The 24,999-nt window shown below is 37.9% G+C and overlaps 1 protein-coding gene across 1 annotated transcript in view; it reads right to left on the bottom strand.

Annotated features, from left to right (window-relative positions):
* The window catches only part of cdk15 (cyclin dependent kinase 15), a 152,167-nt gene extending 127,496 nt beyond the window's left edge, over nt 1–24,671 (bottom strand). The window contains exons 1-5 of the mRNA XM_088930527.1: nt 24,332–24,671; nt 16,829–16,860; nt 6,474–6,623; nt 1,772–1,866; nt 644–723 (exon numbers count right to left, since the gene is read on the bottom strand). Of these exons, the coding sequence (XP_088786653.1) occupies nt 644–723; nt 1,772–1,866; nt 6,474–6,623; nt 16,829–16,860; nt 24,332–24,377 (403 nt within the window). The 5' untranslated portion in view covers nt 24,378–24,671. The remainder of the gene's footprint in view (nt 1–643; nt 724–1,771; nt 1,867–6,473; nt 6,624–16,828; nt 16,861–24,331) is intronic.
* Between the last annotated feature and the right edge of the window lie 328 nt (nt 24,672–24,999).

The following is a 24,999-nucleotide window of genomic DNA, read 5'->3' as shown; positions in this document are numbered from 1 at the left end:
AAGGCAATATAAAGTGGAAGAATCAGAGATGCTATTATTGCATTCATACAGTAGTTCCTTTCATTCATCTTAATTCAGGAGCATGAGTCGTTTCTTGTGCAACACTGTGGTACAGCGGTCAGCATTGCTGCCTTACAGCCATGTGGGCCCTGGGGTGATAACTGTGTGGAGTTTGTCTATTCTTCTTGTGTTCATGTGGGTTTCCTCTGCGTGCCCTGGTTTCCTCCCACAGCCCCAAGACGCACTGGTAAATTAATTGGTTTCAGGGAAAATTGTCCCTGGTCTGAGTGTCTGCTCTGTGATGGACAGGCATCTCATCCAGTGTGTCCCCTGCCTTGAACCTGTTGCTCCCCAGAACCAACAACTGGAAGAAGCAGTTAGAAAAAGGGTGAGTGGACAGAAGTCATTGTCCACTCAAAAGCCCCAGGTAGTGGTAGAACCATGTTTATTCTATGGATTTTGTTGTATTTATATTTTTTGTGCTCTTTGTTATCATTAAAGAGAAAGTATAGGGTGCATGTGTATGCCTGAAGTCACACCCTATAAAAACACAGAGCTAGGCAGGGAGTTTGTGTGAAGCTCAGTTTACAGAAAAAATAGTTTTTTGTAATCTGCAATAATCTAATCACTTGAAAGCGCTTACCTTCTCGAATGGCTGTGAAGGGTACCCCTTCTTCTGTCTTCATTCGGATTACCTTCAGTGCAACCAGGTGGCCGTTTATTCTAAAAGATGAATTCTAGTTAATACGGATCGTGAGATTATAAATAGGCTTTAAATGTCCGGTAAGCCACGCAAGTGTCCTCCACTGTTACATCTGTCCATCTAAGTACAGGTAATTTTCAGACTCAAGCAGTCACACTGATGTGAAGACTCACACAATAAGTTAGGTGTGTTCAGTCCTGGAGTCCTGGAGAGCTCCATTCTAATGATTCTAATACTATAGGTCACCTTAATCATCTGTCATTTGCTTAAGCCACTAAGCAAGTAAAGTGTCAAAAAAGGAAAATACTAGTCCTTCACATCTACATGGCACTCTGATTTTTGTTCCAAATGATCTATAAATTATTTAATCGAACCTATGTCAGTTCAACACCACCTGTTTAATTGATCATAGTTACGTGGTTCCAGGCTTTAGAAATTGGAGAGCCTTGGTATGATGTGATGAAGAGTGTGAACTCTAATGTCAGGCTACCCCAGTATATTATTTACATAGTCTATTGATAAACAACAGCAGCATGTGAGGCAACGATTCAGTAGGAGCTGTTTACTTCACACAAGGAATGACCAAATGCATTTAGATGGCCAGATTATTAGTGTGAGTGCTATCCTTTTCATGTTAGAGAATGCACTGCACATTGCCAGCTTTTGCAACAAGGATGTAATGTACATATGCATGAAGATGTGTTGTTGGCTGTGGGTTTGCATGGATTTATTCCAGGTGCTCTGTGTTTCCTCCCATAATCCAAAGACATACTGGTTGTTTATGTTGCTACTGGGCAAACTGGCCCTGGTGTGTGTGTGTGTGTGTGTGTGTGTGTGTGTGTGTGTGTGTGTGTGCCCTGTGATGGACTGGCATCCTGTCCAGTGTGTACCCTGTCTTGTGCCTGTTGCTTGTAGGGATAGGCTCTGGCTTCCCCATTGGAAAATATCCAGTATGGATGGAGGGATGTATGGAATGACTGGGCTCTGTGTGCACACCATGAACGCTCAATAGGAGGTTAACCTGCTAACTCAGACGTAAAGTCATGATCAAGCCCGTTCCCAACTCACCGGCTGATCCCTTTGTACACGGTGGCATAGGATCCTTCTCCGAGCTTCTCCAGGTTCAGGTAGGATGTGGCTGTGCCAAACTTAAGGCCAGTTCTCTGAAAATGGCGCAAAAGCACACATGCGGTGAATCTCCAATAATCTAAAAGGAGCAGTGAGGGTTATAAGATAAGCAGACAAGTGCAGGAATTTTTGCATGTACTGTAAGTAGTACAAATACACCCTAAATACAAAATAGGACACCCTGAGCTAGAAGAGGCTGCCTATGAAAAAGTCATAGGACATATATACATCTTCTATACAGTGTGGAGAAGCAATTCAAAACACAAACAGAATGCGAGGATATATGGTAAAAAGGGTAAATCAAAAGATGTGATGTTAAATAGTGCACCAGTAAGAGCTCATTAAGATCACATTTGCTAAAAAATACTACTCTTTTGGAATCAATTAATAAAAGAACAATCCAGACAAGAGGAATGTCCTATAATGACAAGCTAAACGAACTTAAACTAAGAAAACTATGAGGGGAAATGACTCAAGTACTCAAAGTCATCAATAGCATTGACAAAAACCACCCAGGAAACTTCAAAAGTGAGAACAGGAGAAACTTCATCATGCAGAGAAATACAGAAGCATGGAATAATCTATCTGTGCATGTTGTGAAGCTGATTCCCTGGAGTCTTTCGAGAAACAGCTGGAGGAGATTCTAAGATCATTTAACTACTAACTACCAAATGTGCTGAAACCTCGTGGGTTCCTCTAATCTGTAACACTGGAGGTGATCCAAACTTCTCAACTCAAGCTTTTGCTCAGTGTTTCTTTTATTTCTCAGTACACTATTTAAGAAACCAAGCAGTGCTTTTTTTGAGAATTTAAATATTGCCTTGGCCTTATCACCCTCTCCAGAAAATAAAGCATTTCCTCCTCTATTCTAATTTCTCCTCTATTCTTGATTATGCTAATGAGAGCCAGCAGTATTCCAGTACAAGAACAAGACTCCAAGGAAGGGACTTGTGTTCGTTAGTGAACAGCGGTCTCTGTCACTGTTTCCAGCAGAGGGTATGACACACACAGGAACCACAGGAACGTGGACATTACAAAATGGTAACAACGTGGCATCCTTATGAAACAGGGAAAAGAATGCACACGTCATTCAGATATTTACAACGGTTTCTCAGTCACAGTTATTATCACTTCCTTCAGACTAAGTCTGTTAGCGCTTAGCATCCTTTTTTTTAGCGCTCCAAATTTTCGAGTCCTAGTTTGATTGCTGTATTATTCCCAGGTGTTAAGAATCAGTGTTGATCTATAAAACCTAGAGCTTCCGATGCTCAGGGCTCAGCGTTAGGACACGGGTGTCCAGAGGCCCACCTATACCCAGGCCGCAGAGTCGTCTAAGGGCACAGGCCTTGCCAGAGGCATCTGAGTCCGGGGTTCTGCAGGACCAGGCCCCGTCTGTTCTTGGATTGTTCCTGATTTCCCTGTGTCTGTGTGGCTGGATGGATCGCCTGGTTTAGGATTATTGGACTGCGCCCTGACTTACCCCCTGTTCACCAGAGCACCTGCTGTTGCTGAGCACTACCTTCACGAATAAACCCTAGTGTGTTTTCCCTGATGTCCGCTTCCTCGTTGCCTCGGGTTACACCGCACCGCACAGGGTCTAATCAGCAGCCCTCTGTGGAAGGCTGAGGCCCATGACAAAGTCCTTTACAACAAGACCATTCTCATTCCCTGGTTTCTAGAGAACCACACTGCCAAATGACATTGCATTATCTTTTGGAAAACAGTGTTCCGGGGCCCTTTTTGATAAATATGAAAATCTATCCGTGTAGAGAACAAATTAGCATTGTGAATGAAAAACATCAACAGTGCTCTTAGCATCACTTCTCATTAATACTTGAACATTCACAACAAGCTACAGTAAAAGTGTCATTCATAGCACTAGTGGTGTCTCTCAGCAGCAACGATACTCAAAATGCAGTTGCAGGAACTGACCCAATTGTGTATATATAAACCATTGAGAACCACCATTAAGGACAAAATATCAAGGAGTATGAAAGCAAAAGAGGAAGAAGATACAGAAACAATAATATTCACTTATTAATTTTAATCCATTGTATTTTTCTGTTGCTTAAGCTTATTGTTCCCTGGGTATTGCAGCTCCCATTCTGTAGAAACTAAGTTACACGAGCCCTTTTCACAGAAATCACTCACAGAGGCCATCAAGTTCATTATCTTAGAATCTTAGACAGAAATCACCAAGTGGAGAAAATCATCATGACTAATTTTCACTCGGTTGTCAGATTGCCTGAAGTGGGTTGCCTATAGTGAAGCTACAGTGATGTTCATGGTCTCCCGGAGGAGGCTGGAATGTCTTTTTTTCACAAAGCCAGCTGACAGTAACACACCCACAACGATCACCTCTCCCCCCAACTCCCACCATTGACAACCCTGCCATTCAAAACACAGCAGGATTCATACATTTGTTATGTTGGATGCTAAAAGATGCATACGGTATATTAGTCTACTGCTGAATACAGTATGTACAGCATATTTAATAATATATATTATATAATATATAATACTTCCTCTTCAGAAAGTATGCAGAATTTTGTGGAAGCAGTAAAATAGCATCTGTTTTTGGATTAAAGAAGCTTTGCACTGGAAGTAAATCATCTGAACATGGAGTAAGCTAATTTTGATATATTGATTTATTCAACTACTTCTATTTTACATTATTCACACCTTAACATCATCAAACACTCAATCAGTTGCTGAAATGAAAACAAAATAAAGCATGTACTTTCTTCATTTTAATACCTGACTACTGAGCCCTCAGGCAACAGTGAAACCCAGGGAGTACTGAAAGTTGGAACATGAGCCTTTCTCTCATTGGTAATTTTTTTAATCCTCTTATAAAAACTGCAGCTGTGTTTTGAAGGCTGGCAGGCACAGTTTACATAAGACTTCCAGTTTGTTGTATTTTGACTTAAATGTAAAACGTCACCCTTGTTGTTAATATGGATGTTGAACTATCCTTGGAGTTATACTTTTCAAAAGTAATACATGAACAAACAATATATATTTAATTCTCTATACTTACAGTATGCTCACATAAGCTTCATTGACAAAAAATGTACATTATGTGCTCTCCTATTGATTCCTTTCCCTGTTTCATAATACCATTTAAATCATTTTTAAATGCTTCTATTCTGCCCCAAGGGTGTCTACAAAAACCTTGAAATAAGTGTTTGTTACCAGATTAAGAAGTTTATCTTGTCATCTTATAATAACCCACCAGCCTTTGCTATTACTACATCAGATTTCAACACACCCTCTTGTCTGTTTAAACCCATTCAGAACTATTTTGATATGAACTATTCTCACAAGATTTCTCTAGTGAATTAGATTTGTTTACTCTCATTTCATTTTAGCCCAAAACTCAAGTTGTTGATCAAACCACTACAGTGAAACCATTGTAAAGACTAATGAAGCGATCAGCATGTTAAATACTGGTTTAGGATAAAATGCCGTCATACAGCAAGTAATAATTGTGACCTTATAAATCTGATATATTGAAAGGCAGATGAACTGCAATAAACTGAATCTGTCTCTTCTTTTTTGTAATACTCCATCGCTCTTTATTAGCGAAAAATTTACTAGTCAGCAAGTGGTTGGCTGTTTTACGGTCTTCAGATCAGTCTGAGAGAATGACTTGATTGACACCCTCAGGGATCAGAGGGAAATGGGGTCAGTCAGATCCGGAACCCCTGTGAATTTGACAAGGCCTTAGGTACAAGCACAGTCATGTAATTACACTTTTCTTTTAATCCTGACATTCCTGTGACATGGCATTTTTATCAGCTCAGCGTCTACTCATATGGCTAAATGAAACAATTATTTTTATTTATTCTCACACAATTGCTCTTTTATACCATAACCTTATGGGTACAGTAAATTCCAAACATCTGGACTGGAATTTTTGGAGTGATATTAAGAATTTCAGCATGAGCCACTAATGCCTTCTAAGTACTATATACTATATTTTAGATTTATTATGAAGCTTTTCAAAATGTCTAACACGCACTCTCAAGAACTGAACAAGTTATATTTATGTTACCTATTTCGTGCTAAAATAGTTACATTCTGTTTTTCTGCAAGCCTTTAGTAACAAATAGGTGTAATAGACAGGTGCATATAGGTCATAAATAGGTGTGTATCTTTAGTAATGTACAGTAATAGGGAGAATCTTAACAATCTATTAATTATCTATTAATACTGTATAATAGGTGGACATTTAAAATAATGGCTGCAAATTCACTATACAATTTGACTTAACAGGCTAAATGTTTAACAAAACAGTATCTAAATGCTGAATTACTTTTAAAACAAACAACAACCTTAAATCCTATGTCCTGTGATAACACTCTAACCCTACCCTTTATATCACTAATAAATATCTGAACCCAGGAGAAGTTTATAAGATATTCCCCATTTGGCATTCAAGTAAAATACGACATGGAATGTGCTGATGTCACTGCCTGTTATATGTTATAGGGTATGTTATATGTTATATATTGTATGTTATATACTATTATGTTTTGTGTTATGTTATATGTTATGTTGTAGTATCTTACAGTATGTTATACTGTAAGTTTAAAGCATGGGTCTGCAGCAGAGTGTGACAGTGAAAGAAATTCCTCACCCATTGGAACTCTTGCTCAAAGCTCTTCCCTCCCAGCGGGTCACTGTTGCTTCTTGTCCTTTGGACCCGCAGCCTCCTCACCTGCAGTGTGTGGAACCACTGGGGCTGGATGGGACCGGAGGGAAAGGCTGAGTCTCCCACATCATCAAGCTGCAAAACAGGGTGAAGAAAAGGTTTACCAAAGAGTCAGAATTTAAAGCGCATTGTTCACAAGAGTCACATACGATTAATTCAGCAATAGCAAAATACAGCTGCAGAGCAAAATGGCAAGAACCATGTCATTTTTTTTATTTAGTGCAGCTAATAAACCATGCATAAGGGACTGTGGGGAATATTGGTTAGTGTTCTCATACCTGGTGGGTATTTACCCTCCTTGCTCCATTTACAGTGCAGCTGAGCCGTGTAAATGGCTATCAGTGTTCAGTGGGTTACCATACCACCTTCAGTCTTATACCCTTGGTTAAATTTGTTTTCCTTAATACAAAAACGTGGAGAGGCTCTTGGGGTAGGTTTATAGATTTGTTAAACTTTCAAAAAAAACAAGGATTCAAGATTGTTAGACATAATGGCAGTTCGTGTGACTTTAAGATGCAAAAAGGATTTAAACAGCAGAAATGGTGACAAGCCTAGGGAAAGCTGGAGAGTAGCTCAAAAACCAGGCTCATACAATACAAAAGAGCTGGTAGCTTTGTGACTTCGTTGTGTTTCAGAGGCAAGGGATCTACAGTACAAATCAGTCGTTTGAAGTCACTGCTAACCTCTATGTCAGAGCACCTCAATGACAGTGCTGAAGATCATTTCCTTGACTGAAGATTGAAGTTTTTTGCTCTCAAGGAAAAAAAAAATGTTTTTCTGACTGCTATGGTCAACAGTACAGTTAGTGCCGCTGTGTAATCTTGTGTGGGAGGAGATTATCACAATGACCGGTTGCATGTTTTAGGGCAATGTTTAAACAGGCCCAACACTGCATGCCAGAATTTTATATTTTATGGTCTCTTGTCTTAACAGTGTCAGAGCAGACAGCTCTTTAGAAGCAGGGGAGAGGGAGATAAAACATTATAGCATTAGGCAAAAAAAGTAATTTAAGCTAAAAGCTCAGAGGAAATATTTTATCCAGACTCTGCAAAGAAAACACAGCCTGAAAATAAGCATTAAAGGAGTACAGTGAATTTTAGTCTTGAACAGAGAAGATTGCAAAGGAACTTGACTCAAGTATGCAAAATCCTCAACCCAGTGGACTGGGTTGAACCATAAGACAAAAGTGTAAAATACTGTATATGAAGTGCAAATAAACCTGAAAACAGGAAACACTTATTTACCCAAAGGACAATCAACCCAATCATGTTGTTGAAATCATTACCCTGGCTTCTTTCACGAAATGCCTGTTTGAAATCTTTTAATCAATTAGCTACTAACTACCATACAGACTATTTTGTTCAAATAAATGACTTCCTCTCATTTGTAACTGTTGTTAAGTTCTTAAACAGTGACACACTTCAAGGAATGACACAGGGTGGAATGCCAGCAGAGAACAATGGACAAAAAACTCAAACTTAAATCTCAAGAGTCACATAGGAGAAGGTATGTTGGCATAAAAGTGAAATAACAGCAGGTTTCTATGAAATAACTGGTTTTAGAACAACCAAAGATTAGAAAAAAACAGGGTACAAAACCTTGTATTTTAAATTGCCTATAATTAATCTTCATACCTTTGTGATATAATTGTTGTAAGAGCCTTTTACATGAATCTGTGGGGGAAATAGGCCAATATTTTTATTACTCATCTGCAGACTATTTACTCACTTCATAACAGTTCTTTCTGACCAAAGTAGTTTTGCCCAGATCTCAGTGGTCCCATATTTCATGTTCCTTGGCCCAAAGTATCCATGTTTTTCAGCTGGATACCATAAACTAAGCTATACAGTATGTCTACACTTCCATTTCATTAGACGTTTAAGTCTGACAAGCAAGGTCTAGAGTCTTTCCACAAGAGAATGCTGATAATGTTGTTAAGCACTTTTAGAGAGACATTTATACCATTTTCAGCAGATTATTGGGCTTTTACAAACACTGTAACATTTTTTTCTGTGTGGGTTTCCTTAGTGTGTTTATGATCCTCTTTTTAAAGATGGGGTGCACTTAGTTATTAATTAAGCAAGTAATTTGGTTTATTTATGTAGATCTGGTCCTTGATGTACAGAATGAGAGATACTCAGACCACTCTTCCCAATGATCTCTAAAGTACTTATTTTCACATAAGATACATAACTCATCACTCTAACACTATTTCAGATTTTTATTTAGATGATTTAAGGGTAAAAATCTAGAAAACCTATGAGATTTGTTCTGTCCAGGATGAGGACTGTCATCTGTTCTATAGAATCCTTTAATAATCAAATAAATGGAAATCACATTTTTTATGACACAATATTCTTACAGTTTTTTAAAAAATATTTTTACTACCCCTTAATAATTTAAGCAGTTTACATTATTACTTAAAACACAAACATATTTGGATTGTTTCATATATTTCTTAGAGTATATCTTAAATGCATAGCCTCTTCCAATGTATTGATGAGGGTTTCCAAATTAATTAAAACAGCCAAAGCTAGCCAAATTTGCATGCTTTCTGTAGAATGTAGTATTGAAATGTGCAGAGGTTGATCACAGAAACGTTAGTTGTTTACTGATAAGACGTTTAAGATGTGCTACCAACCACTGTTTCATAAAAATTCTGTAAATTAAAGTACATATTTGACGCTTGCCTGTGAAGTTTGGCAAAGCCTTTTTTGTTAAAAAAGTCTGTTAGAACTGATGTGGTATATTTGTCATAACATCTTTGCACCGCACATGGAAAACAGACAGAGATTAGAAGATCGTTTTACCTTGGGGTCATTACCACTCACAAAAAGCTTTATGCAATCTACAGGCAAGTATCAGGTGTAATATCATAGAGCCCATTTAAGTCAAACATGATGTGACAAGGCAATTGCTTGAACAACTAACTCTAAGCCATGAGGAACCACATACATCAAACATAACACACATGCAATACGTGATGGTGAATTGAGTATTAATTTCAGTTCAAATTGCTGTTGATTACATATAATCAATTTCAATTACTTTTAAAAGCCTCAATTGATGGTAGAAAACTGTATAATGGCAGTAATAATCATTTCAATGAACAGCTTTGTATGTGAGAGAAGTTAATGTATCACGTAATTGTGTATATGGCTGATGTCAGGTGTTCAAGAGAACCCAGTGTGATTTTCTGTACAGTATATACATCTTTGTCTGGTTATTACCTGTTTATTTCTTAGTGGATTTTTTTAGAGGATACACATATTAAAACGTCTTGCTTTCCAAGAATGTGGTACTAAAGATGAAAGGGCCTAACCATCCCAACTGATGTTCCAATATAATTTTGAGCTGAGCCAACTAACAGCTCACCTCAAACATATTGACCTCTCATACATTTTTTAAATCTCTTTTTTAAATTATGACATTATGTGATGCATTGGTAAAACCTCTTTAAGAACAATAGTTCTCAGTTCTGGTCCCAGGGTAGCTCTGTGTTTGCTAGGTTTTGTTCCAGCTAGAACTTAATAATCAGTGCTAATTGCTGCCGGTACCTTGCAGCAAGACAAAGGTCTGAGGAAACTAAGAAGGTGTGCATTTAGAATGAAAGCTGGAGGCTTGTTTTTATGCCAATGGCTTTGGTTATGTGCAGCAAACAGTTCAGCCATGTTGTTATTACAGATTTCCCAGGATGCACTCGGAAAAAAACTGCTGGTTCAAACTACAGCTTTCTCATAAATCTACTCTTTTTTAGAAGTGCGTTCTGCCCCGCGACATACATGAAACCCAAGATGTGTGTAATAGCACAATGAAAAAAATAGTCTACATTATAACGTAATTAGAGAAACAACAGGGGGATAAATAAAGTCTTTATGTCTCACCGATATTAAAATGTTTTGGGTTACTTTTATTTATACTTCTATACTCGTACTTGTGGGTTACTGCAATATTTTTCTCTATTTCCATTCACGTTTACTACCCGTATTAAACTGTGTGAGAAAGTCATTATTTTAAATGAATCTAATTGATTTTCTTGAATGAATCTTTTAAACAGCGATGGTCTTACAGACAAAATATGCATCACATTCATGCATTACAAAGGTAATTGCACCCATTATATACAAAGTACTCTTTCCAGCTGCTTTACATCCAACAGGCTTTCTAGTTTTGTCATTTGTATCCTAAATTAAATTGGTGAATGGCATTGTTTTAACTTTTAAAAATGAAGAACACCAAGAGCAAACCTTAACTTCAGTATGTCTCAAAAATACTTTGACTCCTCTTTCTAATTGCTGTGTAAAATGTCTGACATGAAGACAATGACTGAAACCAAGTGTACAATCCATTTTTAAATTCAGTGCTGTTCCATAAACACTGCAGATTAGCATATACAATCTGTTAACTACACTGGCCAACAGGTGCCACAGTGTTAACAATTAATTACTAAAAAGAGCAATTTTAGTGATTTAAAAGGCTCTGAGACTGTTGTGAAGTGATTAAGACTTAACATGGCAATTCACAATCATTTACTAATATGTCAACTTTAAAATGCAGACATATATTTTTAAATAAATGTAACCTTTCTGAAAGGAGCAGATGCTTATACTGCAGCTACTGCTTTCAATCTGTCTTAGTCACCTCCACGCAACATACTAAGTGGTTTCTGTGTTTCGAACTGAGCATCGCTACGGAATATGCTTAAAAGGTCACTGCTCAGCAAAGAAGGCCAAAAATAACTTTGTTTGCCTCAACACCTGGATACTTGGCTGTCAACTGCCATTTCCAGTTAATCCCTGCAAGAAATCATACTTTACTGTCGACAGCTGACGGTTGCTTGGGAGGTCCAAGGTCTTTGAGCCAAAGACATGTGGCAGTGATGTCAGAGTCTTTAACAACGCTGTCGAGCAAAGTGTTGAATGGAATTTAGGCCAAGTCAGACACAACGCCAGCCTGCTTGCTTTTTTCCAAGCAGGAGATTTTTCCAAATGGCACACTACCTCTTACCTCAATAGCGGGAGGTTCCAGCGGGCTCTCGTGTTCTACTGGAGGGTCCTCCTCTGCTTTGGCGGGCAAGCAGCAACAGCAAGCGTCTCTCCAGACACCAGTTGCCGAAACCCAAGCCTCCATCTTTCCTGCCTGACCGTCCTGCAGCCTTGCATCTGTTTGCGGCACTTTTTTTTTTTTTAAATGCTCCAGCGCTCATATGACTTGCACGAGCCTGACTTAAAACTACGGTCCCATGACCTCATCCTTCTTTGCTATTTTTTTGTAGGAGAAAAAAAAAATCCTTTCTGCCACACAAGTGAGTCTATTCAGGGAAAGGCTGTTGTGGAAGACCACAGCGGACGAGATCTTGAAATCTTTCTGTTTTGTATCCTTGCTTTATTTTGTGTCCTAATCTTACAATGACAGTGAATTCCATAATTCTTTGGTTTCCCCTCCTCCAACTCTAAACTTTCAGGAAGTGTCCAAATTTGATCTGTTCAGAATAGGCCTTCAAGAAAAGGCTTGTTCTAGACTCCCGCAACACTTAGTGTAAAGAGATGCCTCAGGTTCTCAGTCTCATATGCAGGGTGTCTTAAACTCTGCTTGTGGTTCCACCTGAACGGTGGAAAGAGAATGAGGACATTGCTTGTGCAAAGAAATGGACATTCAATAGACCAATGGAAGCCAAATTAAGAACACAGGAGTTACTGACCAAATCCTGTCAAATATGTCTCGGTAAACCATTTTCCCTTAACTTTTATGCATTGTACAAACTACTGGGCCACCCCACAAATGAGCAGCAGCTCTGGAAACCAGAGCCAACACTGTGGGGGTCTCTTCTTTCTTATTTGTCATTGCATTCAGCCACTGATGTGTTAGAGAGTACTGCGGAGCACGGATCTATGTCTTTCCAGCTGCTTTTCCAGCACTAAAATCCAGTTCAGACACAAGCAGACTCTGTATAGATTCATATACTGTAGTTCCAAAGATATGATATTGTACTGTGCATCAGCACAGTTGGTTATAATGTGGTTATGAGTCCACCGCATTCACTGTAAACAAATGAGTTTGCTTTAGCACAGGAGGGCTGGTGTCTTTATTGCATCCTGTGACTGTAGGAGAAAAGCCAGCTACAGGTACTGTACTTTCATCTCAACAATTTTTGGGGGGTAAAAGCATTTGTGCAACAATTTAGAGGGAAATCAGACATAAATAGCCTCATGGATATAAACTGTTCTGTAGTGCATCCAAATTCAAAGGGTTTCAAAGAGTTAACGTCAGACAGTATGTGTCTGGTCAGTGACTCTCATTCTGCAATCTCCAAAATGTCACAGCATTTTTTTTTTCATTCTTGCTATTATTTCCTGAGAGAAAAGGATAACATCCACGAGTTTCCGCTGGCTGAAGAATTTAAAAAATGTTCTGCATGTTTCCAGTTTTTGGGGGATGCAATAAAATGTTTTCAATCCGGACCAAAACTCAAATCAGAAAGAGTTTTGTGAACTTTGCTTTTTGTTTGGTCTTTTTATAAACCTGATGAAAAGCTGTTGTGTAACTCTCAGACTGTTTTCTGTGGAAGGCCTTGTTCAAATCTGAGAAGTTAAATGCATAGTGGTGAAGTAATTCTGCCTCTCTTCTGCCTCCACTGGCTAATATTTTCAGATTGAAGCGAAAAAAGCAGTTGGAGAACAGCACAATACAGAATAGAATGGGTGCAGAAAATAAAGATGAGAAAAGGTCTAAAGACCATTGTGAATCGCATCCATGACCAGCTGCAATCAAGTAGAACTTGTAAAATACTAGCTTTAGGTACATTTTTAGCACACGTAAGCAGCAATCCAACAGGACTCCAGAGGAATTGGTTTCACATTGCTGCTGAAGTTTTATGAAGCATAAAGCTGACACATAAAATTTTAGGAATTTTTGATAGTTAAAAATAGAGGATTAAAAGCATATGGCATGGCAGGATTTTCAGAATAGTAAAACTCCAGCATCTTGCACTCAGTTTTTAAAAAAGCCCGACCCTGAAAACAAACCTTTTCAACGATCAGATCCATGGTTTGCATCTTCAGCGTTACCTTAGATGTTTCGAAATTAACGCCACCTTCTCAGGGAAGCTTTGAGAACAAGAATGCTTCTCACCTCTTTACAGGGATGCAGCTTACAAAACGGAAATTGACTAAGGAAAATATATTCTAAGAACGGATCAAAGTGCAATCGAATTTAAATTGAGTGTGTGTTTCTGCCAACATTTTCCTGTCCTGGTTTTACAACCACATGTAAAATTAAGGGTGTTTTTCAAGCTCTGAGGGGAATTTATATGTTTTAACGCACACAAATTCTGCACCCCATCCCTTCCTGTAAATTTCAGTTGTAGATTTTAATATGTTTGGACACACTGTTTCTGGCGGACCACAGAAAACACAGAATTGGCAGATTTTTTTAACGGTCCATGGCCCATCTCGTTAACCAATTGAATTTGCATTGCCATCTAGATGCTTCTAGGCCTCTTTCTCCTCTGTAGATTTTGCTGAGCATTTCAATTTACTTAATGCTTGAGAAACAGCCTTCTCAAAGTCATTAATGGAACATGGCAGTGGATCATTTTATTACCAGTTTTTGCTCTTAAGCGTTTATCAGAGAACTGTTGACATTTTTTTTGTAAAGATCTGCCTCTTCAGGAGTTGCACTAAAACTTAACAAGTAACAAAAAGCTTAACATGAATGTATTATTGAACAAATGGCTGACACAAAATTGAAGTGACACTCTGATACATTTTCTTTCTGTGTGTCCTCACTGCTGTTGCCTGCTTGTTTTACTTTTCATGTCGTTCTTACAATAGGAAACATAATTCATTTTGTTCACGTGTTTCAAATATTCAGCCTTTTGTGCTGTATAACACTAAAGGGATGCCAGTATGTTGCCAGTGTGAGTCAATACCTTCATTTTTCTCCACTGACAGGAAATCAGTACGTCTTACATTTATTACATTATGTTCCCTTGCTCTGCGCTCTCCTGCTGAGCTCACAGTGAACACTTTCTCCAATGGTTTTGTATGTGGTTTAAAAAAAAGTAGCTGTTTTATCATTTATACAAAATGACATGTCCCCACTTTTGTGCAGTGTTGTTTGAAAGAGGAGAGTGATCGTTGATTGTACAATTCCAGATATTTTCCACATTTTAATGAATGTTCATATAGCCAACTTTTATTGGGTTGCATTCACAGTAATAACTGAAGACTTATTATCCCTGGGCCATTTCCGTTACTTTTCTTTAGTATGGGAGTTTTATATGAAGGTGGTGTTCCCTCACAATGACAATAATATCTGTCCATGGGGTTAAAACACTACAGTACCTTGATTTACCAGGGAAGTCAACTTAAAAACACATTCTCAGTTACAATAATGATCTGGAGATCCAACTGTGCAGGAGAGCATTTACCAGGACAATTGTCAATTAAGTACTTTTCTCAAGGATACGAAAGTAGCAGCCACCTGCGGATTTTAACCCACAACCATCTAGTCTGGAGCACAGAGCCTAAAACACTATTCAATGCTACTGTCTAAGACACACACCAATACAGCACTCCCCCAAGAGAAGATGACCAACAGAGAAATGTCCTTTTCAAAAAGAATGTGTATTATCTCAGGCCTTCATGATGATATTCATGATGTAAAGACCCTAGAGCTACAACAGACAGTGTTGTAGTGTCTAAGAAACTACAATATACAGTATATATATATAGGCTAATATACATAAAGTGTAAATATATTGAAAACCTTAATAAACCTGACATATTTTTAAAATATATTTAAATGCATACACCTTTATATTTTCTACATATTTTTAAAACGCATTCTTGTTCCCATGTTGTTCTTTCAATGATAAACTCCTTTTATATTGCTACTAGATTTCTCTGCACATTAAAATAAGGATTTTGATTCAGCTTAGCGGTGTGTGTGTGTGTGTGTGTGTGTGTTGTGCAGCAAGGAAGCAGCTGTGCAGAAGATAAAGGGATAGAGGTCTCTGTGATACAGGATCATTCACACCAAACACAATGATAGATACCATAAAGATAACCCATTATAATAAATGGGGTGTTCAAATAGAAGAAAGCCAAAAACCATAAGAAAGGTTTCAAATGAGAGGTAGCCATTTGGCCCAACTGGCCTATTTGGTAATTAGTTGAGCACTGAAACATCATTGTGGTTTGGGCAGAAGGAAGAATTCCCAGTTTTTAGGCATCCATTGTGAGTGACAGTCCTGTATAACAACTGCCCTACTTCACTGATCTGTGAACCAGTCAGACTGTCTCTTGTTCTGTCCATTTTATCAAACATTAACACTATGCTGCCAGAAGCAATTGCTGTTTTAGGGGAAACCTCTGCTTCTCCAGTCTGCCCACAGACACAGGCAATTAACCCATGTGAAAATTCCAACCACTCTAACCTGAACAATAGTGCGATTAAACAAACCAGGTACAATTATTTACAACCAGTTTAGTGTGAGCGGCCTCTGGTGGCTGCCTACTGCAACTACAAGGCCTCTGAAGGTACCTTCCAGTGATGAAGCTAAAAAAAATGCACTGATGCTAACGCTGACACTTTTTTGAATATATGTGAATAACACAACAGTGTCTATTTGCTAATAATCTCAATATTATTATTATATTCTCATATTAGTATTGAAAAATCTATATATCATTGCTAGAAATTGCTAAATAAATTGCAGTTTGTTCCATGTTAAACTCTGTGGTACTCTCTCAAATTCACTGACAGTGGGCTTAGTTGGTCTTTCATGCCAACCCAATCAATTCAGGTGGTAATCTGCTGATTTTTGAAGTATTTTACTTTTTCCAACCCAAATGTTGGCATGTGTCTGTCTCTATCTCTCATTTCTTTTCATCTGTCCCCACACAATCATCTTAAATAAAGAGGAAACTGGATTAGCTCTAGGTGTGCCTAAAAATAGGAAGTCATTCCTGTATCTGTAGGAACTTTGATGTAGTAGTTCTGACATGGGATGAAGATTCTTCCTTTCTACCTTACTCTACCACAGAAAAAAATAATAAAATAATTCATCCCCAAGGAGAAGCCATAGCAGTGCATCTATTTCCTAATATAGTAGAATTTTTTTTCTCCAAAAATAACCACTTCTACAGTACAATCTCACCACTGTCTTACCATCTCATTCAGGTAGCCCCGCTGGTTCAGCAAGAGCTAAAACTGCATTGGAGTCAAACCGGGTATTTCAAAACTTTGACAGAAAGAATAAGTTGAAAATCTCTTACCTCCTCATAGCCCAGATGTCTCTGTTTCAGACCTGTGGAACAGAAGATAAGATTTAGGACTGGTTACACAAAGTACAGTAGGTGCCTGAGACTGAGCAGATTTCAGCTCTGTCCAGTAGATTACTACTGCCTCAAGATCAAAAGCAGGTACAGTAAGTGATACTAAAATTGACACTAAAAAGTAAGTTACTTTATGCACTGAATATGTGAAAACAGAAAGCTTCTCCCTATTTATTTTTCTAATGACTGAGAGCTACAGGTATGCTTTTTTATAAACATGCCAGTCCATTCGAGAGATTCCTAAAATATTAACACTGCAATGTGAACAAATTAAGTTTTACTAACGGTCTGATTTGATTTCTGTTGTGAGCAGCACTAAAAACGCTTTCGGTTTGAATGCAATGCAAATGAGTGCCAGAGTATCTCAAAAAAAATTTTTCTTTTTGACACAAAACAAAAGTAAGACCATAGAAAAACCATAAGCAATACAGTACGTGGGTGTAAAATTGGAAAACATAACTGTTTCTCGTGCTTACCAGTGCCATACTTAGATTTCACACAGGTTTGCATTATCAATGGGACTATGGATACACAAATCTAAAGGATTGTTGTTGCAATATCGATGCATTTTGCAACAACTTTAGCTATGCTAAAAAATGATGTAAATTGTTAAGCTGGTGTGTTCTGTCATTCTGGGTCTGTCAGTCCTTGTATCATCACTGCTATAACCCCACCTGTTTTCTGAGAACACACCATGGAAACAATTCTTGTACTTCTGGTAGGTCTTAAATAATAGTTTTCATCAGATCTCAAAACTGGGGTTGAGACCAGCAGGTGGCACACTTGTAGCAGCATCAGAAATTCTAAACCAATGGCCCAGTTTGGTGAAAGATGAGAAAATCTCTTTCAGCTAAGATGATCAGCGGATGTCTTGTTACTAAAGAGTTTTTCTGACACTGTGATATCTCACAGGGGTTATGAAAATCACTAACATCACAAATTCCTCAGCCTAAACTGGGGTCAGGATAGGCCTGTTTATATGTCTTACTGTATTTACTTTAGGGACATTTAGTGTGATCTATCTTTCCTGTTACAAGTTTCATGTTTTGGTGACTGCACATGAATGTATAATAGTTCAGTTACTGTAAAGCACCTGGAGATGCTTGGATATGATATGCTAAAGAACTTTATTTACTAATTGTTGATTCACTGAATAAAATAAATTGTTGGTTAACTAAGCTATCGGCCATTTTCTTCCAGATTAACCGTGTTCATAATGTGCTCTTCATGTCTCCTCTTTAGCTCAAGAATACTGTACCGTTAAATATCTACAGTACAAGAAAGTACAGTAGTTACAGTTCTTTGTGTGTGACTGTCAGTTTCCATTTTGTAGAACATAATACAATTCATAATCATAGCTGAATGTGAAAATGAATTTTATGTGTTACTGGTTTTCTATTCACCTATTGAGATAGATTTGAAGTCAGCATGGGTTTTAATTTCTATTTCTCCTCAATATTGTCTTTCATGAATGTTTTAGAAAATATTACAGTAGTGGCCTTTAGTGCTGTTATTTCCAGTTCCTAAACAAGGAGGGGGTTGTTTTTTTAAGGAGTGTGTTTCTTACTGTAAGTAGGTTAAAATCTCCTGCTTTTGAGTAGAAGCAAAAGCTTGTAAAATGTCTACCCAAGCAATTTGTTGGTTCGGTTAAGGATTCCTAGTTCCACCATAGGCAGCTGCATGTGGCTCTGAAACAGAATCCCAAACACAGTCTTAGGATCTTAGCAATTTTCATTCCAGCATGATGATCTGAGTAAATACACTATTGACTAAATTGGAGCAGTTAGACATATTTTTCTAGCTATTCATATGCAGCTACAACACCTGTAAGAATGTGGCCCTCTGTGACTGTAAGTGGGAACACCTGCTATAAATTGAGACAATTATGGCAGAGGATGTCACATTGTTAAAATAATGTTCTGTATCCCAGACTCGCTTGACTGTATTAATACCTTTCATTTTAAGACCAAATGTCAAAATCAATCCCTATTTATAGTAAAGTCAAGACTGTCTAGTTTACACCCTAAAGGTTGTGTTTTTTAGGAGTGCAGGTAATAATTATCATGTACATAGTAAAATACAATGTTCAAACATGTCATGCAATATTGTAATCTGTTCCCATTAAACTGCATGCCAGTCCTCACAGTGATCAATCCATTAAATGAGTAAGACTGCTGCCAAATCTCTGAAATACTTTCCTTCTGCTGATGTAGTCTGAATGCCAGCAGCAAAAACACCTGTCTGTGAAAACCTTTGCAGTGTTCAGAATCTATAAATACTGATATGATGCCATTTGAAAGGTATCCTTGCATCTCATTAGGCTGGTACTTCAACCAAAGCTAAAGTGTCTCAGTGAATCTGTCAAGGCTGAATGTAGGGATATAAGATGGAGTTGAATATTTTACAATTCCGAACAAGGAGTATAAAAAATACTATAATATTAAATCTTTCCCCTGAGCTGAACTATAAAAGGGAAATAAACAGAAAAACACTGTAATAAAATACCTCCTGACATAAAATAAAGTTATGGGCAGTTACCATTATGCTTCTTGTTGGTATTACTACAACTAAATGATCTTCTGCCTCAGGAATTGATTTAGTCACCAATTTAAGGTAAGAATATCTTTAAATGTTTGTTTACAGAGGGAGGCTGTACTCTATCAGTATACATTCAGCACCTAATTTCATACCTTTTGAGATTGAAATACTGGGCTGGCTTTCCAGCGGTAGGTGTTAAAATGGTCATGGTTTAATGTTATTTGGCCAGTTTTGGTTACAAAAAAACATATTCTTGTTTATTAACTGCAGGACTGGCCTTGAACAGACTCCTATCAGGATGTTGTGGTGATTACTCAACCATTTTTAACCCAGCGTCTTCCTCCATCCTTCTAAATATCTTTCAATTAACTAAGCAGTACTGTATGTTCATTCTATCATCATTATTTTGTTGAAAAAAAATCAGATTTGAATCACAACACTTAATTATAACAAAATGCTTTGCAGACTACTGTATGTAGATCGTAATTTACCTCAGCTTAATCCTACAATAGACTCCCAGCATGTTATGTGATGGGGGACAAATTAATTCATCCTCCTGCAAGCACTGTCTCTTTTGTATTTATCAACAGCTCTTTCATTTCACTTTGAAATGATTCTGATCCTTTGCACTGAAATGTGCAATGAGCCCTCTGCAGCACAGCTGAAGATTTTAAAAGTTTTAAAACTTGTGTTTGTGTGATTTTGTTCATGTTGGTGCTGTAGCTCTGTAATGAAAGTCAACTGATCAGCAGACAGAGCTTGCCCATGCAGCAACACAAGTGAACAGATGCATTTCACAGATGAGCTTCTCTCTTGATTTGTGCCTTAAAAATGTCCATAAAGGTTCCCCCAGGAAAAAATGAAATACAAATGAAATCCAAAGGTGAATTACAGCATCACTAGCACACTCAGAAGGCCGAGTGGGATAAGGCCTCCACTCTCTTTTTCCATTTGTCACTCCTACTCCTATAAATACAGTAGGCAGCTACTGTATTTCTCTTCTGCTGCCTGAGCAGTGATTAGCATAGGATGATCATAAGTCTTCAAGCTCAAGGAATGAGCTCAGCTGAGCAGAACCACCTACAACAGTCTTTGCAATACTAGTGAGCCTATGAGAAATCACTCTGTCATTGGACTATATCATATGCAGTATTTTATGAAGAAAGGGTCAGATTAAGTTTTTCACTGCCATGTATGCAATTTACAGATTCTGGGGAATATACAGTAATTAACATCAACTGCACAATTGGGGAAATCAGTTAAAAGATATGGGAATTATATGACTGTAAATAAGCCACAGAAGTTATTTTTAATTTTCATTTCTGCTTCTGTGACTGTGAATCCCCAAACCTTTGTCCTAGAGAAATAGTATATATACAGGATTTCTGTCCAGTCGGGGTCTAAATCATCTCTTAATTGGACTAGTTTAACAGCTCCTCACAGCTCTTCAGGTGTTGCTGCAGAAAAACCAGCTGTAAAGGACCGGGATTAAAAGATATCTTTTGCCTTAAGTCATAGACCTACTGTATTAACACCTCGGAAAACTGTTCAGTTGTTCCAGTTGGACCACTTTCTCACAGGTCTTTAGTTGTTTATAACTTATAGCAGGAATGTCCACTCCCTGTCCTGAAGAGACCCAATCCAGTAAAGAGCATCTTCCAAGAAACACCCGAATGAGATCAATGATAACCACTCTGCCACCATGCTGTCCTGACTTTTAATAGTGCTTCTAAAATAGAAAGAGAATATCAAACTGCCTTTATTTTTAATATGAACAGATAAAAGTGACTGAAAGCCGTAAAAGTTGGAGATATTTGCATGGGGGCCTATAAAGAGATTCCATAAAAGTCTCCTCCAGAAAAAATCTCATTAGTATTCTGTATCCAATACATTCTCTTGCATTGTTGAAAACAGCTCGGGGTTGCACAGCAGTATTATTTGCATGTTAGAGCCTGGTTCTGACATTAAGTAGGAGGAACAAATAAAACTGTATTTTATGTAACACAATCATCTACATTTTTTGCTGTCTTAAATAGTTACAATTACATGGCTAACGATGTTAATCTACCAAAAATAACAGAAAATGTAATGGTGTTTGGAAATAAAATGCAGAGAAAAGGTCAGTGTGTGTCGTGTGAGGTAATAGGTAAATTGTAAAATTAAGAACTACAGGTAAAGATGACAATCAGCCCATTGATGGAAATAAATTAAAATATTTTTTTCCACATTTTGCTGTTTCTTAGATAAAACATGTCCAGCTTGTACACATCAGATTTTTTCATTTTTTTAAAAAATAGAAGTCTACAAGATAAAATATCTTCAAATGTATTTTGAATTTTACAATCGTGTTTAAATACTGATATTGGTCTATATGTAATGTACACACCTAAAATTTGTGAAATGGGTTTGGAAACCATTGGAAAGTTCAAAAATATGAAAAAAAAGCTTTTCGTGTTTGTTTCCTATGGCCCTGGCTGCACATTTAAAAATAGAAACAAATGCAGGAAAATATAATTGTTAAAAAACATTAAATATAACCTGCTATATCAAAATGCATGACAAGGTTTGTGTTTCCAGCACCTTGGAAGACGAATAGCTTTATTTCTGGACAACACACATTTAGTAAAAGGACAATGCATTTGACAGAGCAATGATCAGAGTGGTTTGAGTGTTGAGCAGTGTCACGAAGTCCCAGCTGACCTACAGAAAGAGCTTGAACAAGCTGAGGTTACAGTGGAGCTGCATATTTTGAACTGGCTACAGAGGAACTTTCAGCAGTCGTGACAATTCTTACGTAAGAAACAAAACCTTGCATCCTTGACATGCCAGTGCTCTGCAGAGACTGAGAGATGTCAGAGGCACTGTGTGTGTGTGTGTGTGTGTGTGTGTGTGTATTCCAGCAGGCAGCACACCAGAGCATCTGCACATTTGATTATACAGCCAGAAGAGTGGTGCAGCCTTCAAGGCTGGTGAGACAAATTGCAGTGGGCAAGCAGGGATGGAATCACAAGGCACTGATTAAAACCAAATCAGAATAGTGAAACATGGGCACAGTTGTTAAAAATGACTGACATTGAATGGCAGTGGTGTGGACAGAGATATATCGTGGTGGTAGTTGTGTGGGATGAAATGTCTAGTGACCTTGAGACAAAGCTTATAGATGTGCAGGGGCATAGCCTCAGACCTGCATTACTGCCCTGTCACATCATTAACCCTGTCACCATCTTGCTTCACAAATGCTATTGCCAGAATTTCCTCTTCATCGACAGTCATACGGTATATAACAAATTTGGTTTCTGGTCGCCTTACTACCTCAGCATGACCACCTACAGTACTGAGATCTCTAGACCTTGATCTGTTTGAATGACTGTGGGATCAGATGAGGACAGCTGGCACACTGGGCTACAGCTTGGTTTATGAGTCATGGTCATACAACCATTGAATTCATTGCCCTAAGATCATGTGAGTAATATTAGAGGTCATTGTCAAGCTATACCTTACGAGTTGGCAACACTTCATGCAGACTGGTATGGTCAGTGTAGAGGTCTTCTTTAGTGCTTAAGCAAACTATTGTGTGATGCAACTCAGGCAAGGTCTGTATCACAGGACATTGGTTTTGGACAAAAATTAAAAGCAATTGAAAATACATTAACATTAACATTTGGTACATACTGTAGGCAAGATTGTTAAAGTATTACTGACTCCAGTTCCTAGATATATTGCCTGGATACAGCTGTTTTTGAAATAAACCAGAAAAAATGTCTCTAAAGGTTTGCCAGCAGTACATTCTGTATTGCATGTCTTGAAAATAGTTATTGGAGTGGGTTTAAAGCAATTGTCTACTTACTAAAATTAATCACCTGTCAACATTTTTTAAAGAATCAAGTCTGTTTCTTTTTCTCACAAATAATAGAGCTCACAGTTTTAAAAAAAATCAACAATAAAAGGTAAGCGTGGAGATTAAGGTATTCAATTGGTGCTTAGATGTGAAGCCTGTTTACATTGACTGTCGCTATTAATGTTGAATTAAACATCATTGAAACAAACAAAAACAATATTATTGTGTTGTTGTTGAAATGGGAAATGGACAAAGGACCTAGAATGTGGTAAATGTATCTATCCTTTTTAGCAACTTTTAGGAAAACAGATGTGAGTCTCAATGAGTTTGAGTTTGTATTTAATTATTATTAAATTCTGCTTACATCCTATTTTTAGTGCTGTATTTTTGTGCTGAGATCAGCCTCCCTTTAAAAGGTTTTGCCATCCCTGAAATAATTGCTTTTACTGCAACCTTTTAGTGAATGTAATTTTTTTACACACAGTGAATCTTGTGGGGGTTTTTTTTTACAACAGGGCTGTGCACATTCTACACTCACACCAGAGGGATATCATCTCTATCTTTCCCTCTCTTTAAATCCGCTCTGCTACAATCCAACTTGTCCAAAGCAACAATGAAGGATTTCTCCTATTTTTGTTTGTGGAGCTCACTTTAGGAAATAGCATATGTGAATACCATTTTATCCTCTGCACTTCAGTGTGTACAGGCTTGTGCAAACGGCACACACTCTCTACTCTCCACTAAGCAATTAGCAAATGTGGTATTTCAGTGTGCATTCAAGAACCCCCGAAGCAATTGCAGTAGGTGGTGCACATGGAGAATTTTTCATTACCTGTCATTAGGAACGCAAGCTCTTCGGAGACATGCTGTGCTGCACCTCAGGTGGAGAAATGACATAACAAGGCTTAATATTTAAGATCTTGATGTGTGTAACGCAACTCAGCTTCCTTATATATGTCCATAACTCTAACATGTAAACACACCAACATTTTCTATATCCCAGTGAGGCCACTTGCTTGATTTGAGTATCACTGATTAGCATTAATAAGGTAGGAAATTGTGCTCACCTAAGCGGCTAAATGCCTCTGTTGCTGCATGTCTCAGGTTCTGCATTCTGTAGCTCTGGCAGTTACTCCTCTCTTGGCACAATCAGCTCTTTCTCTGTTCGCCACATATTATTCACGCCTGCAGGATAATCATTTGTTCCTTCTACTGAGACAGCAGCTATACAAATTGTTGGGTTTTTTTTTGCTTCTTTCAGGAGCAGGTCTGTAGAAACCCAGGCAATATCCTCATCCGCGTGTGTGACGAAGCTGCACAGTACTGCTGTTGGGTACAGAGCAGAAATCCAATCAGCACAAGCATTTAGGAGATGCTGTCTTATTTTGAAATGAACAGTCCACATGAAACAAAATGTGCACAGTTAGTATACTGGGGGGGGGGCGGGGAGGCGGGAGGTTGGACAGGAGGGGAGCTGTGTGCCTACAGTAGCTGTATTTTGATGCAATATAATTCAATAAACATAGCATGAGATTGTTTTGGTGAATTGCTTCAAAACATTATGGAGGATTTGTTTTATGGCCAAAAACACGTTAATGCTAAAAATGGAACATAGCTTGAAAATGACACCTGAAAAAATGCAAAAAATGAATCTACTGTAGAAACCAGCAGCATCTGTTGCATTTTTAAAACCTTTCAATACAGAAGTCATTTGATAACTGAAAACCTAAATCTA

Source organism: Atractosteus spatula, chromosome 13 (genome assembly GCF_055471065.1).
Source record: "Atractosteus spatula isolate fAtrSpa1 chromosome 13, fAtrSpa1.hap1, whole genome shotgun sequence".
Lineage (NCBI taxonomy): Eukaryota > Metazoa > Chordata > Actinopteri > Semionotiformes > Lepisosteidae > Atractosteus > Atractosteus spatula.
This window is presented reverse-complemented; position numbering and strand designations above follow the sequence as displayed.